This window comes from Odontesthes bonariensis, chromosome 17 (assembly GCF_027942865.1).
Source record: "Odontesthes bonariensis isolate fOdoBon6 chromosome 17, fOdoBon6.hap1, whole genome shotgun sequence".
Classification (NCBI taxonomy): domain Eukaryota; kingdom Metazoa; phylum Chordata; class Actinopteri; order Atheriniformes; family Atherinopsidae; genus Odontesthes; species Odontesthes bonariensis.
In genome coordinates, this window is record NC_134522.1 from 35,047,649 (window position 1) to 35,066,784 (window position 19,136).

The following is a 19,136-nucleotide window of genomic DNA, read 5'->3' on the forward strand; positions in this document are numbered from 1 at the left end:
TTTCCCTTGCAATGCAACGCGGGAAGAAACGCCGTGCATGCCGCAACCATCCCCTACACTGATCTCCTGTAATGTCTAAACATGCAGCGTCCATTGCATGGAGCAGGGATCTTTGGTCTTGAGCATGATGCTCATACACTGTCCACCTCCAAGCAGAGAAAAACTCCTCAATAGGATTAAGGAAAGGGGAATAACATGAGATTCTATATGGTATTGATGGTATCATGTTCTTGGCCCATTTTGACAATTGAACAGATTATTGTGCATGTGATGACTTATACAATGAAATCATGCTGACATATTTTGGATAGAAGAACCATTAGACCAAGAATCAACTAATCAGTTCAGATCACCAAAATCTATTCACTTGGAAAATGTGCTAAATGTAGGCAAACTGTGCAAACTGTAGGCTACTGGTACTTAATCTTTTGCAGAGATGCATTGAAACAATTGACACATGTATCAAGACAATTGCAATTTGACGAAAGCAATGAGAAATGCCATTCTGTTGTGAACAATTGCGAGGTGGTTTGGAGATTTGTCCATGTTATTTTGATAATGTAATTTCTGTTTCAAGAAATGAGCCAAACCAATAGAGAAAAACTGTAATAAAGAATAAAATAAAATCTTAAAAAATACTTCAAACAAAGGAAAATAAAATGCAAAGAAATGTAAAGATAAAAAAAATAGCATTGAAATTTGCCTTTTTTCCTTTTGTCAGGTCTGGAGCAGAAGATCAACAGTTTGTCTCAGCTGAAGGTCAAAGGTTTGGTGGTTGGACCAATCCATATCGCTCCGCCTGATGAAGCTATGAGCCTGAGGTTTGAGGAGATTTCCCCTGAGGCTGGAAACTTAGATCAGTTTAAAAGTTTAATCCATGCAGCCCACAAAAAAGGTGAGAACACTCAGGGAGATTTATTGGGGTCCTCACACTTTTGTTCTGAGCACTAATATCATTTATTTTTCTCCTCAAACTGTTTTTCTTGAACAAAGAAACATAAGATCATAAGCACCATGAAATGTTGCAATGACAGGTTGATTGGAAAGAATACAATTTTATCATTTTTTTAAGTGACTAAGAGATGAAAGTGTATGGAAGATTTTCAACGAGGAACACTTAGATCCCAGAGTTTTTGCTCTGTCTGTGGCTTGATCTGTATCATTATTGTGTCACACTTCAGATGCAACCTCTGTAACACAATAACTGTAGTTTTTATTGTTTGTTTAACATCTGATATTGAATACAATCTTGCTGTCTGAAACATACACTATATTGCCAAAAGTATTCTCTAAGCCATCCAAATAATGATGTTCCAGTCACTTCCATGGCCACAGGTGTATAATTCCAGCACCTCAGCATGCAGACTGCTTCTACAAACATCTGTGAAAGAATGGCTCGCTCTCAGGAGCTCAGTGAGTTCCAGCGTGGTACCATGATAGGATGCCACCTGTGCAACAAGTCCAGTCGGGAAACTTCCTCTCTGCTAAATATCCCACAGTCAGCTGTCAGTGGTGTTATAACAAAGTGGAAGTGATTTTGGGAACGACAGCAGCTCAGTGCACTAAGCAAAGTCCATAAAGACCTGGAGCCAGTTTGGTGTGGAAGAACCTGACTGGCCTGCACAGAGTCCTGACCTCCACCCGATAGAACACCTTTGGGATGAATTAGAGCAGAGACTGCGAGCCAGGCCTTCTGTCCAACATCAGTGTCTGACCTCACAGATGTGCTTCTGGAAGAATGCTCAAAAACTCCCATAAACATTCCTAAACCTTGAAGAATGGTCAAACACTCCCTTAAACACTCCTAAACCTTGAAGAATGGTCAAAAACTCCCATAAACACTCCTAAACCTTGAAGAAATGTCAGAAACTCCCATAAACACTCCTAAACCTTGAAGAATGGTCAGAAACTCCCATAAACACTCCTAAACCTTGTGGAAAGCTTGCCCAGAAGAGCTGAAGCTGTTATAGCTGCAAAGGGTGGGCCGACGTCACATTAAACCCTCTGAATGAAGGATGGGATGTCACTGAAGTTCATGTGTCTTTACGGTTTTTGCCCGTTGCTTGAACACATTTTGCAAAACTTCGCTCATTGTGCCAAAACTCTACACACAAGCAAATAAGACACAACACTGGGAAATAAACCATTCACATCTGTCAACTTGAAACTCTGCTATCAAAACTTAACAATCCTTTGTCAAAATGTCACTCTGATGACAAAATGATACCCACTTGCATCATATGAATACACTTTCAGATCAGCAGCAACACACTAGTCTACTTTATATAAAACACTGCAGTCTTTCATTTTCACTGTTTTTATTCAGTTCCACAGAAGGCACTTTTTCAACAACAAAATGAAATAGTCAATACTACAGTTTTTGCCCGTTGCTTGAACACATTTTGCAAAACTTCGCTCATTGTGCCAAAACTCTACACACAAGCAAATAAGACACAACACTGGGAATTAAACCATTCACATCTGTGTCAACTTGAAACTTTGCTATCAAAACTTAACAATCCTTTGTCAAAATGTCACTCTGATGACAAAATGATACCCACTTGCATCATATGAATACACTTTCAGATCAGCAGCAACACACTAGTCTACTTTATATAAAACACTGCAGTCTTTCATTTTCACTGTTTTTATTCAGTTCCACGGAAGGCCCTTTTTCACAACAACAACAAAATAAAATAGTCAATACTAAATACTCTATACCAAAAATAAAACAAACAATACACTATCGCAAACAAAGAAAAACACAATTGTGCATAATTGCGCTGATGGATCCTGCCGTCTGTTGGGGTCGGGCCACAGGATCTCATCGACATCACAAGCGATGTCTTCTCTTGCCAAGCATCGCGGGAAATATCGCCTTGTGTGCCTAATCCAGCCATGGATGGACCTTACGGCAATGTCTCCGCAGGCCTGTTCCATTGCCCGCAAAAAAATTCTTCAATGGGGTTTAGAAATGGCGAGTAAGGGGGCAAGTACACAACTTCAAACTGATCATGATGGGCGAACCAGTTCCGGACCAGAGCAGCCCGATGGAAACTAATGTTATCCCCCGCAACAACAAACCTGGGCTGCTCTGGTCTGTTCTGCACAACCGCATCATGAAGTGTATCTAGAAATGTTATGATGTGTTGCGTGTTATAGGGACCCAGTATTGGCATGATGGTGCAGTAGCCCTTGAAGGCTAATGGCGGCACACATTGTGATATTTCCCCCGTGCTGTCCCGGGACGTGCACAATTGCCCTTTGGCCAATTATATTACGTCCCCGTCGTCTATTTTTGGTCAGGTTGAATCCAGCCTCGTCGATGTAAATAATTTCATGAGGCTGTGCAGCTCCATCCATGTCCAACATTCTCTGTAACAAAAAATACATATTGTGGATTACTCAAAGCACACAACTACAGTACTAGACATACAGAACCGCCTCACCCCACCACACAGGTGCCTGTGTAGCTTTCTGAATGTATCTATGTGGTACTGATCCAATGGTACATATTCACTGGACAGCACCCATTCTGTATTGTAAATGTAAAGGACTGTTACACTTACCTGTACATATAAATGTCGAAGTCCTTTGACCCTGACACTGTTCCTCTGAAATGGGACCCTGTACAGTTGTTTCATGGTCATGTTGTGTTTTACTAAAATGCGTTGGATAGTGGTTATGCTAACTCGATTGATATTGTTGAACACTTCCTCATCTGCAATTATTTGTTGCTGCTGGTGGAGACGGATTGCATTGTTTGCTCGGACGAGGTTCACAATGGCAAGTTCCTGCTGTTGAGTGAACAGGCGTTGGCGTCCACCCCCAGGAGGTCTTCTAGCCATTCTGTAGAAAAATGCAACCACAAATTTAAAGTACTGTATATACTGTACTTTACTGTTTATACCATACACAGTACTGAAACATCTCAACACGTTATCACGGTATGTTTCTCAAAACTAACACAACACAAAACACAAAACATCAGCCACCATGCAATACAGTACATGTGATACGGTAATGTGATATGGTACAGTACTGAGTAGAGTAGAGAGTTGAAGACATACCTGTTTTCTAGTCGGAATGTCCTCATTATGGATGCAACCGTGAAACGGCTCAGATTAGGATGGACTCTCTGCCCAGCTTCCCTTGCAGTCAGGCCATGATTGATGACATGGTCCACCAAAGTTGCTCTGATGTCATCAGAAATTATTGTCCTTGGATGGCCTCTTCGACCACGTCCTCCTCCTCCTCTCTCTCTCTGTCTTCCTCTTCCTCTTCCTCTACCTCTGCCTCTAGCTCTCCCTGCCTCCATGTTTGCAAAGTTCTCAAAATGGCTTAACTGAGGCCTTTTTGTAGCTGGCTGATTGGTGTTCAGTTTTGTAATTAAGTATTTTCAAGTGTGTGTCCAAGTGTTTTCAATTACCCAGTGTGTTTTGTATTTTGAATAGATGTGTTTTCCCAATGGTACCCTGAGATTTCATTTTTGAACGAAGTGTCTTATGTATGAAATAGTGTGTAGTGTTCAGGAGCAAGTGTGTTGCAGAATTGCAACTAAAGTGCACAGAGGCGCTTTTGTTTAAGGCATGGTTACACTTTGTTTAAGGTATAGTAACAACAACTTCAAGTTATGTTACTTTGGTTTCAGCATGAGTCTATAGTGTTCAAGCAATGGGTAAAAACTGTAAATACTCTATACCAAAAATAAAACAAACAATACACTATCGTAAACAAAGAAAAACACAATTGTGCATAATTGCGCTCATGGATCCTGCCGTCTGTTGGGGTCGGGCCACAGGATCTCATCGACATCACAAGCGATGTCTTCTCTTGCCAAGCATCGCGGGAAATATCGCCTTGTGTGCCTAATCCAGCCATGGATGGACCTTACGGCAATGTCTCCGCAGGCCTGTTCCATTGCCTGCAGAAGAGGGATGCGGTCATGTGGTTGGCGGTCATATACCCGCCATCTCCAAGCTGAAAAAAAATTCTAAATGGCGAGTAAGGGGGCAAGTACACAACTTCAAACTGATCATGATGGGCGAACCAGTTCCGGACCAGAGCAGCCCGATGGAAACTAACGTTATCCCACACAACAACGAACCTGGGCTGCTCTGGTCTGTTCTGTACAACCGCATCATGAAGTGTATCTAGAAATGTTATGATGTGTTGCGCGTTATAGGGACCCAGTTTGGCATGATGGTGCAGTAGCCCTTGAAGGCTAATGGCGGCACACATTGTGATATTTCCCCCGCGCTGCCCCGGGACGTGCACAATTGCCCTTTGGCCAATTATATTACGTCCCCGTCGTCTATTTTTGGTCAGGTTGAATCCAGCCTCGTCGATGTAAATAATTTCATGAGGCTGTGCAGCTCCATCCATGTCCAACATTCTCTGTAACAAAAAATACATATTGTGGATGTCAGAAAGGTTGGGCTGAGGCCTTTTTGTAGCTGGCTGATTGGTGTTCAGTTTTGTAATTAAGTATTTTCAGGTGTGTGTCCAAGTGTTTTCAATTACCCAGTGTGTTTTGTATTTTGAATAGATGTGTTTTCCCAATGGTACCCTGAGATTTCATTTTTGAACGAAGTGTCTTGTATGTATGAAATAGTGTGTAGTGTTCAGGAGCAAGTGTGTTGCAGAATTGCAACTAAAGTGCACAGAGGCGCTTTTGTTTAAGGCATGGTTACACTTTGTTTAAGGTATAGTAACAACAACTTCAAGTTTTGTTACTTTGGTTTAAGCATGTGTCTATAGTGTTCAAGCAATGGGTAAAAACTGTAAATGCAGATGAGGGAATCCTTTTGGCTGTATTGTGTATGTTAAGAAGAAAAAAGTCATCAAATTTGAAAAATGTTAACTTCAGTACCATCAATGTGCTTCCAGTACTTAATTGCTTTTGTACTTAGTCCCTCTGTTTTTCTGACCTGTGTAGGTATTTCTGTGGTTTTGGATTTGACTCCAAACTATCAGGGATCATCTGGACCCTGGTTCTCCAGCAGCAGTATGACAAATGTGGCAGAGAGACTGAAGGTAAGGACTCTCCCTGCTGTGCTTCCCAACAGTTTGTGGGACACAGATTTTAGATTGAATGACTATGACTCTGTGTTGGATCACAATGGAAATCGATATCTACAAAAATTAAACAATATTAGATTCCATGATGGTGATGTAGTGTTCCTCTGTTCCCTTGTGTGTGTTCAAAGGTTGTTTCCAAATGAAAGAGGCTGTTCACCAACTCCTTAAAACACAGCTGTTTTCTACACAGTTTCACTTCATACACAGGTCCAGTGTAGGAGCACATGACACATACCTTTGGAAACCGTTTCAATTGATGCACTTTACAATTCAGTGGCCACAGCAAGTACAATCAATGCCAGACACAATTAAAAAAGAAAAATCTCAAAATGGAGTCTTTAAAGCCTCCTGGTAGACCACTGACTGACATTTTCCCAACCAAATCTGTGTTTCTTTCTACTGAAAAGTATCCCAGTTATCCAGTTCAGTTAAACCTTTAGAATATCTTTCTATACGTATAAACAGCAATATCTGAGTACATCATGTAGATATAAAGGAACATCTTCACACATCAGTGAAACATTGATGTGAAACATGTGAAAGAACCACTGAGGAAATGGGATTAACATGTATTATAAGATCTTCCAACAGAATTATTTTCGCTGTCATAGTGTTGAAAAGTTTGCACGTTATCAAGCATTAAACATGGATCTTGGTTCTGAAACAGCTGAAAATATTAAGTCTTGAATAAAGTGTCCGATTGTGTTGTCAGTCTGCTCTGGTGTTGTGGCTGAATGAAGGTGTAGATGGCATCCAGCTATCGGGGGTGGAGCACGTGGCCAGCGTAGTTCCATCTCTGTGGAGCGACATTCGAGCCATCATTCAAAATGGGACCAACAAGTATCCCAACAACAGGTGAGAAAAAGGCCTGCAGGATTCATCTTCATGTAGTGAAAGCATGGAGAGATTCCAAAAACGATTCCATTTTTCACCCAAGCAGAACAAACAAGAATGTTTCCTTCTTACTTTAATACATTTGAAATGAACATTTGAATTTGGGTTGTCCAGGAACGTGCTGCACTACAGTGGCAGCACCTTCCAGTAGTTCCAGCTTGTATTTTGTATTTTGTATTTTCGCGTAATTTTCCACTGAACTGCAAAGCATTGGTTTTGGGGATTTTTCTATCCTAATTTCTCCTGTTAGGATGAGTTACCATGGTGACAGAAAAGTTGGGAGCAGGTCACTGAGGTCTCTAAATGTCACCTAGCAAGCATAGACAAAGGTAGAAAGATTAAGATCAGATTTTATTGTCATGTACATTCAGGCAAACACACGAAATGTGTCCTCCGCATCTTAACCCATCCAGGTTGGCACCTGTTGAACATGCACATGCACATACGCACACGCACACGCACATGCACATGCACAGGGTCACGCACTCATGCAGACAGCTGCCATAGCGGAGCGGTGTGCAGCCATTCACAGCGCCCGGGGAGCATGGGGGTACGGTGCCTTGCTCAAGCCGTGGCGAGGAGGTGGACTGCCACCTAGCTGTCAGTTCACCAATCATTTGAGTGGCGAGAGTGGGAATCGGACCGCCAACCCTCTGGTTATTGGCATGCCGTATTTTGTCTCACCAAGACATGAGGACAGGAGCACATACCGGACTCCTACACATCGCTCCCTGGCTTAAAGATGAAACAAGCAGACAAAGGCATCAGGAGCAGTGGCAGAAGTAAAGGTGGAGGTACTATAGTGGTTGGAATGTGGGGTAATCCTGGGCGTGTCACTGTGTAGGAGCGTCTCTGTGCCTGAGATGATGAGCGGTTAGCTATGAGTTTACATCCGTATTATCTGCCAGGAGAGTTCACCCTCAGTTTGCATGGTTCTAACTATAAATGGATGCAGTGTTGCACTGAGTTCTTTTTCCAAATGAAGTCAACCTTTTTACCCGTCACACTCTGCATCATCCCCAAGGAGCAGCTTGTTGTTGATGTGTTGATGACTCCAAGAAGATAATGAATTTAAGCTTTGTATTATTTCCTTTCATTCATAGAGATGGCATCGATCATCTATAAGTGTATATAAATCCTTTGTGAATGTGTTTTCCAGAGTCCTCATTGGTGTCACAGACATCTCCTCTGCTGAAAATGTGTCTGACCTCCTCTCCTCCACTGGAGTTGACCTTCTGATCTCCAGAGTCCTTTCTGCTGGTACCACTGATGCCATGGAGCGGGCTCAGGCCATTCAGTACTTGTATTCTTCCCACAGTCAGACCAAGCTGGCGTGGAGTCTGGGGGGACAGGAAGAGGGTCATATAGGCTCGCTAGTGAGTCAAGCTCTGGTCAAACTGCACCAGCTGCTGCTGATGACACTACCAGGGACGCCCATCTTCAACTATGGAGATGAGATTGGCCTGATGGACAAGGTGAGACGTGGTTATCTGTGAATGCTAAAGAACTGACGTCTTATTCGGACATTTTGTTTGTTATGCTGCTGTTCATCACTTTTCCAGAAGATAGAGCCAAAATGTATTTCAACTGCAATTACATCAGCATCTCAGATTAAAATGTGATCTTTGATTATTACTGCAACTGAAACTGTTTTCATTTTTGTTTGGTTTTGACAAATTTTCACCTCCATAAAAGGGCGTCAAGTTTCCGAAGAGAATTTGGGACTCTGACGAGGAGCTGAATGAGACTCTTCAGGTAAATTTCTTTTTACATCATACATTGATTCTCTGTAAAGCTTATCACATCTGCAAATGAGCCAGGGGTTCCACAATATACACCTGAGGCACATATATATTCACACGTATATATACATGTATATATATGAAGATCTGTGTAGGACCTGGATGTGGATTGGGTTTGATCGGCGTGTTTCTCTCTGGAGTTGTGGCTCCAGCAAGCTGCATATTTGCAGCAGCACAGTCCTTGGCAATCTAAATCGGGATGTCAGCCATTCGTATGTCTCCGCAGGATATCTACACGGTCTCAGAACACACGCTCTCTTCCAAGAGCCTGACGCCTGGTCGAGGCGGATGGCCACCCTTCCTGAGTCTGGTTCTGCCAGAGGTTTCTTCCTGTTAAAAGGGAGTCGTTTCTCTCCACAGTCGCCTCAGGCACGCTCAGGCCGGGAGATTGGACCGAAAAACAAAAAGTTTTCAGTGCAATCTGTTGGTTTTCTTAGCTAGGAAATTGTTTTTGAATTGGCTCTATATGAACGAATTGGATTATTTTATGAATTATGATTATTATTAATTAATTGAATTCCAATTGGCTTGAATTGGACTTACTATCTAAGTGCCTTGAGATGACATTTGTTGTATTTGGCGCTATATAAATAAAAATGAATTGAATTGAATTGAATTGACGCGCTAAGGCATCCAAAAGTAGCAAGTCAGCCGCTGGTTACGCTTCCCATTGACCTTGTTATATCCAGAGTCAAATTAACCTTCAATTAGTGCATCATTTAAGTCAAACAGAATAATGTCAGCATTTATGGGGTATAATGTATATATTTATTTATGTTTGCTTCAAAGTAATTAAATATACAATCCATTAGTCAAGCAAACTTGATTGGAATAACAGCGGACTATTTTAGGAAACTCCTACAACAGCTCTGGATCACTCGTAAATTCTGTTCGTACCTGAAAGAAAACGTAAAATACGAAAAGATTGGTGAATGCGCAAATTCTCTTAAATCACTCGTACGGACGATTTAAGAACAAATCTGCGTACGAAAGGTTGTTGCATGAGGCCCATTTTGTCTTTGCGTCTGACTCCAGATGACTTGTCTAATTATTCAACATGATTCTCAAGCTTTGCTGATAGTTACAGTGAAAGCTGTCCATTTCATTGTGCAGGAACGACGTCGCTCCCTTTGTGCAGGAGGAACAGGGTTTCTCTGTGTTGTACTTATTTGCAGGTCTACAAGCGGGTCAAAGTTGTGGTATCATTGATATTTATATTATGCATCTCCTCTCTCTGTTTGCAGGAGGAGCAGGCTGAGCGTCTGTCATGTCGGAACTTTTTCCGCACTGTGAGTGAGCTGCGGGGTAAAGAGCGCTCCCTGCTGTATGGAGACTTCGTCCTCCTCTCCAACTCGTCCTCTTCCCTGGCATACCTGCGGGTGTGGGATCAGAGTGATCGTTACCTGGCTGCTTTCAACTGGGCAGCAGAGGAAGTGACGGTGTTGCTGAGCGATGCACCAGTGCCCCGGCATGCTGCTGTTGTCCTCAGCACCAACAGCAGTGTCCTACCTCCAGACAGCAGCGTGGACCTGATGAATCTGCGGCTTGGCCCCGGGCAGGCTGCACTCATCAAGTTTCCCTACACTAGATAGAGAGGATTCTGACAGTTTATATTCGCTTTATTCTCTTATCAATTGGCTAATCATTTCTAAAAGTAGTAGTAGTTATCCTACAATTAATGCTTAATTCCGACAGGTTAACAACACAGGGTGAAGTGGGAGTAAACTTAATTAAGCAATTGTTTTAGAGACATTACGCTTGGTAAAGTTAAATGAAAAACATTATTATAAATTCAGCATGACCTACGTTCTCTGAGAATATAATTATTTCTGCTATCCAATCAAATTAATGTCATAAATCTACTTAAAAACAGAAGAAAGTTACTTCAGAATCTGTTTGTGAATTTTGGTGTTTTAAAATTATCTTGTGATAATTGTCTGTACGCTTACAATAAACTGTGAACAGGATATATACTTTTATTATATTCATTTATGTACATATACATAGACACACACATACATATATACATGCATACAGTGTGAAAGGGTAAAGAGCTAGCAGATTTTGGATTTTCTTCTTTATTTCCATCTTATATGTCAGAGTAGAAAGTGTGCGTGGTTGTTTGACCCTGCCAGCCTGCTGCGCTCTGCCTGGTCAACCGCTCAGTCCCTGAAAAACCCAAAATCTCATGGCCCTGTAAATAAATGTTTGCGTTTGGGTCCAGAAATCCTGCCCCAACATGTCATAAGTAGGAGCGATAAAGAGTTATTTTAAAGTTATAATAAGCAGGTTAAGAATTGGTAACGGTAACTTGGATAGCATTTTTTTTATATTTAAGGTAAGCATTCATCTGTCCAATGTAATCACTGTCAAAAAAGAAAGGGTGGGGCAGTAATTGCAGGGGACAGGACGGTGTCAAGCTTGAGTTAAACACCTGTTGGAACATGGGGACACAGTGAAGGGTAGGAAACTAACATTTATCTATTTTACAATGATTACCACAGTTATCCTCTGCTCTACATACACACTCTAAAGAGAGTAAAACCGGAGTTGCCATTGATCTGATCTAACATCAAAGTATGGAAAATGATCAGCGAGGGGTCATCAGTTCAGCAGAAATAATTGCACTATTCTTAGCACTATAGTGGGTAGAAGACACAAAACCTTTAAGATCAATAATTTACTCAGTTTCTTGTTCAACTTTGGCCAGTGTACAAAGCAATCGTTCAGTAGTTTTCTTATAGAAATACGACTAACATTATAGAGTTCTCAGGTTTGGGTTTACTGTTATACTTTGATCTGTCCCAGCTCATAATGTTGTCAAAAGAAATGAAATGGCAGATAAAGTGGCTGAAGGAGCAGCAAAAGGTAGCCTGGCGACGCCATCCTGTACTTCCGCCCAAAGATTTTGGCTCCGCACATAGTCAACAGTCGGCTTTCGCACAGGCTAAGCAAAAGGCACTTCAGTCGTTGTTTTTGTCAACCGCCAATAAAAAAGAAAGACTGTAGTGACCGGTTCAGCCAGAAGGGGGCAGTAGCAGTGATGAAAGGACGCCGTTTGGTGCAATCCCCCGAAGAAGAAAGTCGCTTGGCTCCTTCTTCCCTTGCTCCGTTTGAGCAGCGTGATAACTGTGTTTCAGGCAGACACCTGCTGGCTTTCAGCCTAGCAAGCCAGACCCGTACAGCAAAAAGCTATAGCCCCGGAGCAAATTCCATTTGCGGCCGCTAGGGGCGTCTAGATTTCTAGGCTAGCTGGCTTTAGCAGCTCAGCATGAACTTTATGGAGGTGAAAGTGGAGCTGCAGGAGCTGCTGAGCAAAGTGAGGCCGTCTGAGCTGCCGAAGCTGCTGGACTGGGTCAGAAACTCAGGTAAACACGCGCACACACCTCATACTTTGGCCAGAAAGAGACTGTTGCTGTCAGTGGTTCAGACCGCTTTAAGGTGGGCTTTACATCGACAGGCACGCGGGTGAATTGCGGGGTAACATGAGCAAAGTTGTGTCACATCTGACATATGTGTTTCATCTCAGTGCAGTACATTTGAAAAGGAGTGTTACACAGGCATCATGGGCATGTCATTTGGATAGTGTAGGCTTTCAAATGAAAACGTTCAGCTTGAAAAGTTCCAGTTCAGGTTTCCAGGTTGTGCAGACTTGTGCAGGTCAAGTTTCAGAGCGACCACAGTTGAGCGGAGAAATAATCACGAACAAGAGATTCATGAAGATGGAAGTACATGCTCATGACTCAGGTGGACTGACCTGAGAAAGGAGAACAACACAGAAGGGTAGACAACACATGTTCACTACATTCTGCCCCCTTTCATTCAGCACTTGCATTATTGTTTCTTTTTTGTTTTGTTTTAACTTATGATGAATGAAATAAACTAAACTAAACAACTAGAGAGTGGTGAGCAAATCTTTATTTATATAGCGCATTTCATACTAAAGGCAACTCAATGTGCTGAAAAATAAAAATATAAAAAATAATAATAATTAATTAATTAATTTAAAAGTGAAGAGTGCAGATAAAATACTTTCAGGTGTCATATGCACAGCTAAACAGAACTGTTTTCAGCCTGGATTTAAACATTGTCAGAGTTGAGGCCTGTCTCACATCTTCTGGAAGACTGTTCCAGATTTTAGGAGCATAAAAGTGAAACGCAGCCTCACCTTGTTTAGTCCTGACTCTGCGCACCAGTAGGAGACCCCTCCCTGAGGCAGGAGACCCCTCCCTGAGCTTCTCAGAGCCCGAGGTGGTTCATATGGCTCTAACATGTCAGAGATGTACTTTGGTGCTTGACCATGAAGAGACTTGTACACAAGCAGAGCTGTTTTAAAGTCTATTCTCTGAGCGACAGGAAGCCAGTGCAGAGACCTGAGCACTGGACTAATATGGTCGTATTTCCTGGTTCTAGTCAGGACTCGAGCAGCAGCGTTCTGGATGTACTGCAGCTGTCTTACAGCCTGTTTAGAGCCCAGTGAGCAGGCCGTTACAGCAGTCTAACCTGCTGGAGACAGACGCATGGATCAGTCTCTCTAAGTCTGGTTTAGATGCTATTCCTTTGATTCTGGCAATGTTTTTTAGATGGTAAAAAGCTGCTGTTGTTACAGTTTTAATGTGGCTGTTAAAGTTCAGGTCTGAGTCCAATATTACCCCGAGATTTCTAACTTGATTTTTAGGTTTAAGAGAGAGAGTCTCAAGGTGACTGATAACACTTTCTCTTTGTTTCTGTGGGCCACGGACAATGATTTCAGTTTTGTCTGAGTTTAGCTGGAGAAAATAGTTTTGCATCCACACACTGATCTGTTCGATTGCAGTGACACAATGTATCAACAGGCCCGTGTTCTCCTGCTGTTAGTGACACGTAGATCTGAGTGTCATCTGCATAGTTGTGGTAGGACACATTAAAGCTGCGTATTAGCTGGCCTAGTGGAAGCATGTACAGATTGAACAATGGGGGTCCCAGGATTGACCCCTGGGGAACCCCACAGGTCATAGCCATTTGGTCTGAGACACAGTTACCAATTTCAACAAAATATTTCCTGTCCTCCAGATAGGACTTGAACCAGTTTAAAGCACGACCAGAGATTCCCACCCAGTCTTCTAACCCAGGGGTTCTCAACCTTTTGCAAGCGGGGCCCCCCCTAAGACGGTTCATTGCAGTTGGGGCCCCCCCTCCTCCCGACACCACCCCTCCCCCTTCACGGCCCCACCCCCACGACACCACCTTAGAGAGATAGATAGATAGATCGTTAGGCTATTATTTTTAGGCCCACATTATTATTATTATTATTATTATTATTATTATTAGTATTATTATTATCAGTAGGGGTAGGTAGGCCTATCATTATTACTAGGCTATTGTTATAACTGGCAGTAGCACCAGACTTCTAATGTGAGCTTGCAGGCATTATTATCATCATTGTTGTTGTTGTTGTTGTTGTTATAATTATTATGGTTATTGTTATTATTATCATTATTATTATTATTATCAGTAGTAGTAGTAGTGGTAGGCCTATTATCATTACTAGGCTATAGCTATATAATATGAGGTTACATGCTATTATTATTATTATTATTATTATTATCATCAGTAGGCCTATTAACATTACTAGGCTATTGATATAACTGGGAATTGGCACTAGACCTCTGATATGAATTTATTCCTAATTATTATTATTACTAGGCCTAATAATAGGCATATCATCTGCATGTTTTACAGAAGCTTAGGTAGGCGATGTTAATGTGAAACCTGAGCCTGCTTTGCCTTGCAAAGATCCTCAATTCTTGGTGCAATGTTTGACAAACACAGCCTCAAATCATCCTCGATTTGTGCACGATTGCGGTATTTCGTCTTGAGTGCAGTCAATTTTGAGAATCCTGCCTCACACAAATATGTGGATGCGAAAGGGAGGAGAATCTTTAAGGCGACGTCACAGAGTTGAGGGTATTCCTGCATCAATGATGCCCAGAATGACGACAGAGGGCAGGAGGTAAAAAGTTCCCTCAGCCTACTGTCACTCTTCAGCTCAATAAGCTGTTCCTGCATATCAACTGGCAGCTCCTTTGCTGTGCACACAAATGGATCTCGAACCCACGCAAAAGAGCGATAATCCTCTTTAAAATGCATTGCAAATTCTTTCCTCATTGCAGACAGGTGCTCCGACGCTGACTGAAACAGAGACAAGAAATTGTTTGACGTGCCTGCATCAGTGATGAAGTCTGCAAGGCTGGGGAACATGTCGCAGTTCCCTCGACTGATGCGGCCATGCCAGAGGTCAATTTTTTGTGTGAAGGCGTCCACTCTGTCTGCGAGGAGCAAAATATGAGTTTCGCGGCCTTGCAAAGACAGGTTGAGGCCATTCAAACGATCAAATATATCGACCAAATAGGACAGAGACGCAAGCCACATAGTGTCATCCAGATGCTTCGCCAGATCTGATTTGATATCTGTCAAAAAACACTTCACCTCCTCTCGCAGCTCATACAACCGCTGTAACACCCGCCCCCTAGAGAGCCAGCGAACTTCAGTGTGCAGAAGCGGCTGTTCGTACCCTGAGCCCATCTCCTGGCAGAGGATCCCAAACAACCGAGAGTTTAGCGGCCGTGATTTGATAAGATTTATCATTTTCACGGCTTGGTTCAGCACGGAGTCAAAGAGAACAGGCATTTTTTTGGCAGCTAATGCTTCGCGATGGACCATACAATGTGTCCATTTCACAAGTGGTGCTACTTGCTGAACGCGAGCAGCTAGGCCACGCTCGCGGCCCATCATTGCCCGTGCACCATCCGTGCATAGGCCAACGCATCGGTCCCAAGTCAAACCATTTTCACGGATAAAAATATCAAGGACATTGAAGATGGCTTCTCCTGTAGTGTGCGACTGAAGAGGCCGGAAAAACAGGACAGCCTCCTCAAACGCCTTGTCCCGCAGATACCTGACATAGGTGAGGAGCTGTGCCTGCCCAGCAATGTCAGTGGATTCGTCCAGCTGCAGCGCATAGTAGGGACTCTGTTTTATGATCTCTTTGAGTTGCTCTCTGATGTCATTAGACATGTCTGAAATCCTCCTAGCCACTGTGTCATTGGACAGTGGTACTGCACCGAGTTTGGCAGCTGCACTATCGCCTAGCATTATTCTGCGGCCGGCAAAATGAGAGTCTCGGCAATTGTATGCGGTTTACCCAGTTTAGCTATTCTTTTGGCCACTACATACGATGCCTCCAAACACTGTTTAGACACAGTGCTCTGCACTGAAGTGGTTGCCTGTTGCTGATGGAGGCCATCAAGCTTTCTTTTAAAATATTTTGCCGGTTTATCTTTAATGGCAGCATGTTTTGTTTCGAGGTGCCTTTTAAGTTTGCAAGGTTTCATGCTGTCGTTTGCCAGCACTTCGGCACACACGACACACTTAGGTCTCAGATCAGCCGTGACTGTAAATCCAAACTGCAAGTAAGCTTCGTCATACCTTCGAAGCTTTTTTGCAGCTGGTGGCGCGTCTGCCTTGTTGGCCCTCACTAGAAATCTCTCCATTTTTGTTAGGCTAATTTGGAAGTGTGGATATGTTGAGAATCTGGGACTAATCAGACGGGACTTTTGTACATTCCTTAATGCAAGTGTTTAACAATTTTGCAGGCAATAAAGATTTTATTTTAAGATATAAGATTGTAGTGAGTGAGTGAGTGTATGAGTGTCTTTTGTCGCGTGTCATGTGTTGCAACATGGTTAAAAAGCCAGAGGGTATGGCTACCCTATTAGCTAAGTGCACGCCTATCAGTTAAAAAAATAGCTAGGGCTGAGATTTGAATAATCTTTACAAAGGCTATTTGTGGTACAGTGGAAACCGCTTATAGTGGTCACGGATATAGTAATCAACCGCTTATATAGATCAAATGGCTTGGGACGGAATCATTTCTATACAAATGCTGTTTAAATAATTCGTTTATAGTGATCCAGAAATCCGCTTATAATGTTCATTTTTGGCCATTTTATGAATGTAAACATGTGCAAAAATAATTTTAAAACTACGTGTAGCTATTTTATTTTTTACTCCCTTGATTCCTTTCTGGACGTCTGCTTCTGCCCTATGCTTCTGCCTCGCTAGCTAACGTCACGAGTTGACACCGGGCAGCAAGCGCGCGAATCATGTCTGGAAAAAGGAAGTCATGGAGGAGCATGTGTCCGAGGATGGGTGCTGGAGAGCGTATTGAATGCGCGTGTGACCGCTGGAAGCTCCAGGCTGGTTCTTGTAAGATGGGAGGCCGGTGTTCATTCGATTTCTCCTACTTGTCGAGAATTGCTACTTTGTGGTTTTGCGCATGCGCCGAGCCGATTTTCTAAGTTTCGTTTTCACGCCAAGTAGCACAAATCGACAGAACACCGGCACGGAGGAGCATAGATCCGAGCAGGGGTGCTGAAAGGCGGATTGAATTCAAACTTTATTTTCAGACTTGTAAGAAAAAAAATGCACCGGCGGCACAGCAGAGAATAAGTTATGTACTGTATTTGAGTTAGCCTACAGTATGTCTGCGCACTGCGCAGTACTGTAATTAAACTTGCATGATAATAAAATTCAGTAAATGCTGAAGCTATCCGTTTCATTAAATTTTTCTCATTGAAAAACGATACAAATGGCATTTAGATGATATTCTGCATAAAAAAATAAGTGAATTACCTGTACTGTAATACAAATTCGGTTTTAGTAATCAACCGCTTATAGTGTTCAAATTGGCTCTGGACCAACGTGATCACTATAAGCGGTTTCCACTGTATTAGTCTTTAAAAAGACTGTTTGTGTTTAAAGTAAAGTATATCGATATCAAGACTGATAACAGATAGACTAGCGAGAGCTGGCACAAGTGAACTTGGTAAGAGACTAGACTAGAGTAGAGTGAAGCTTGACGTTTGTGTGCGGATGCTTATATAGGTTATGTTACGTGACGTCGCAGGCTCAAAATACTAACCCCTGGTAAATTTGAAATGAAACTAGTCAAACAATAGTCCAACTTCTTGCATTTTCGAGGAGGGAATTTTCGTATTTTTTTTTTCCCCTCATCCTGTAGTCTACTCGCGCCCCCCCGGGAGAGTGTCCGCGCCCCACCGGTTGAGAACCACTGTTCTAACCTCTGTAATAAGATCGCATGGTCAACTGTGTCAAAGGCAGCACTCAGGTCCAGCAGAACTAAGACTGAGACTTTACTTGCATCTGTGTTCAGGCGGATGTCATTTGTCACCTTTTTTTTTTATGCATGTGTTTATTAGTTTTTGTTTGCGAATTACATCAAGTCAAACAAGGCATTAATACATGCAACAAAGCAAACTTTTCCTCCCTATTCTCCCTCCCATCCCCCCCCACCAAATAAGTATAAGAAAAACATGTTAAAACTCTAAAAATAAGATGAAGATAAAGTAAAAAAACAAACAAAAAGTAAATAAATAAATGAAAAAAAATAAGACATAGAAATAGAGATAAATGAATAAATATATAATAATACATACTTTTTCAATATTTGTACTGAAAACAGTTACAGCGTTGCTGTACAAATACAATGAGTATTAAGGCCGTTTCTCAGAGCATTATATCGTTTCACACAGATATTCTACTCCCTCAAAGTCTCTTCTTGCTGGAGCAAGTTACCAACATTAGCATCATGTCTTAGAAAACTTATAAAAGGTCTCCAGGTATCATCAAAAACATGTTGTTTCCGTCTAATAATGTATGTTATCTTTTCCATTGTCATGTTTGATGTCATCTCTTTAATCCATCGTCCAATTCTTGGTCCATCAACATTTTTCCAATGAAGGGAAATGATACGTTTAGCTTGTAATATACACATATCTACAAGTTTAGATTCTTTACTTTGTAAGTGTGGTATAGTTGGATATATGCCCAGAAGGAAAAGCTTAGGGTCCAGTGGTAACTTCTTAGCTAATATTTGATCGATCATATTAATGATATCTTGCCAAAAGGATTTCACTATCACACATTCCCATATGCAGTGGTATAATGTTCCTTTTGTTTCATTGCACTTAATGCATGTATCAGGGATGTTATTATTAAACTTGTGTAATTTGACTGGGGTTATGTATGTACGCATCAGCCACTTATACTGAATAAGTTTTAAATTGCTGTTAATTGTTTGTTTCTGAGCCTTCATACATGCCCCTTTCCAGTCTTGTAGTGATATTTCATCGCCTATATCTTCCATCCACAGTCTCAACTTATGTTTTGAAGATTCATCAGACCCAGATATGAATAAATCGTACAGGGATGAGATTAAACCTTTATCATAACAATGTTCTATAATTGCTGCCTCTAATGAGGAAGTGATAGGTATGTCCAGTGAATGTTTTTGAGAAG

At 42.0% G+C, this 19,136-nt stretch overlaps 2 protein-coding genes across 3 annotated transcripts in view; both read left to right on the plus strand.

Moving 5' to 3' along the window:
* The window catches only part of slc3a2b (solute carrier family 3 member 2b), a 14,274-nt gene extending 3,536 nt beyond the window's left edge, over positions 1-10,738 (plus strand). Inside the window, exons 3-8 of the mRNA XM_075448431.1 lie at positions 722-895; positions 5,939-6,036; positions 6,794-6,936; positions 8,135-8,450; positions 8,671-8,730; positions 10,022-10,738. Coding sequence (XP_075304546.1) covers positions 722-895; positions 5,939-6,036; positions 6,794-6,936; positions 8,135-8,450; positions 8,671-8,730; positions 10,022-10,369 — 1,139 coding nt within the window. The 3' untranslated portion in view covers positions 10,370-10,738. The remainder of the gene's footprint in view (positions 1-721; positions 896-5,938; positions 6,037-6,793; positions 6,937-8,134; positions 8,451-8,670; positions 8,731-10,021) is intronic.
* Positions 10,739-11,866: 1,128 nt separating this feature from the next.
* Positions 11,867-19,136, plus strand: part of LOC142366445 (uncharacterized) — a 48,057-nt gene continuing 40,787 nt past the window's right edge. For both annotated transcript variants that reach the window (XM_075448337.1, XM_075448338.1), the window contains exon 1: positions 11,867-12,145. In XM_075448337.1, coding sequence (XP_075304452.1) covers positions 12,049-12,145 — 97 coding nt within the window. In that variant the 5' untranslated portion in view covers positions 11,867-12,048. The remainder of the gene's footprint in view (positions 12,146-19,136) is intronic.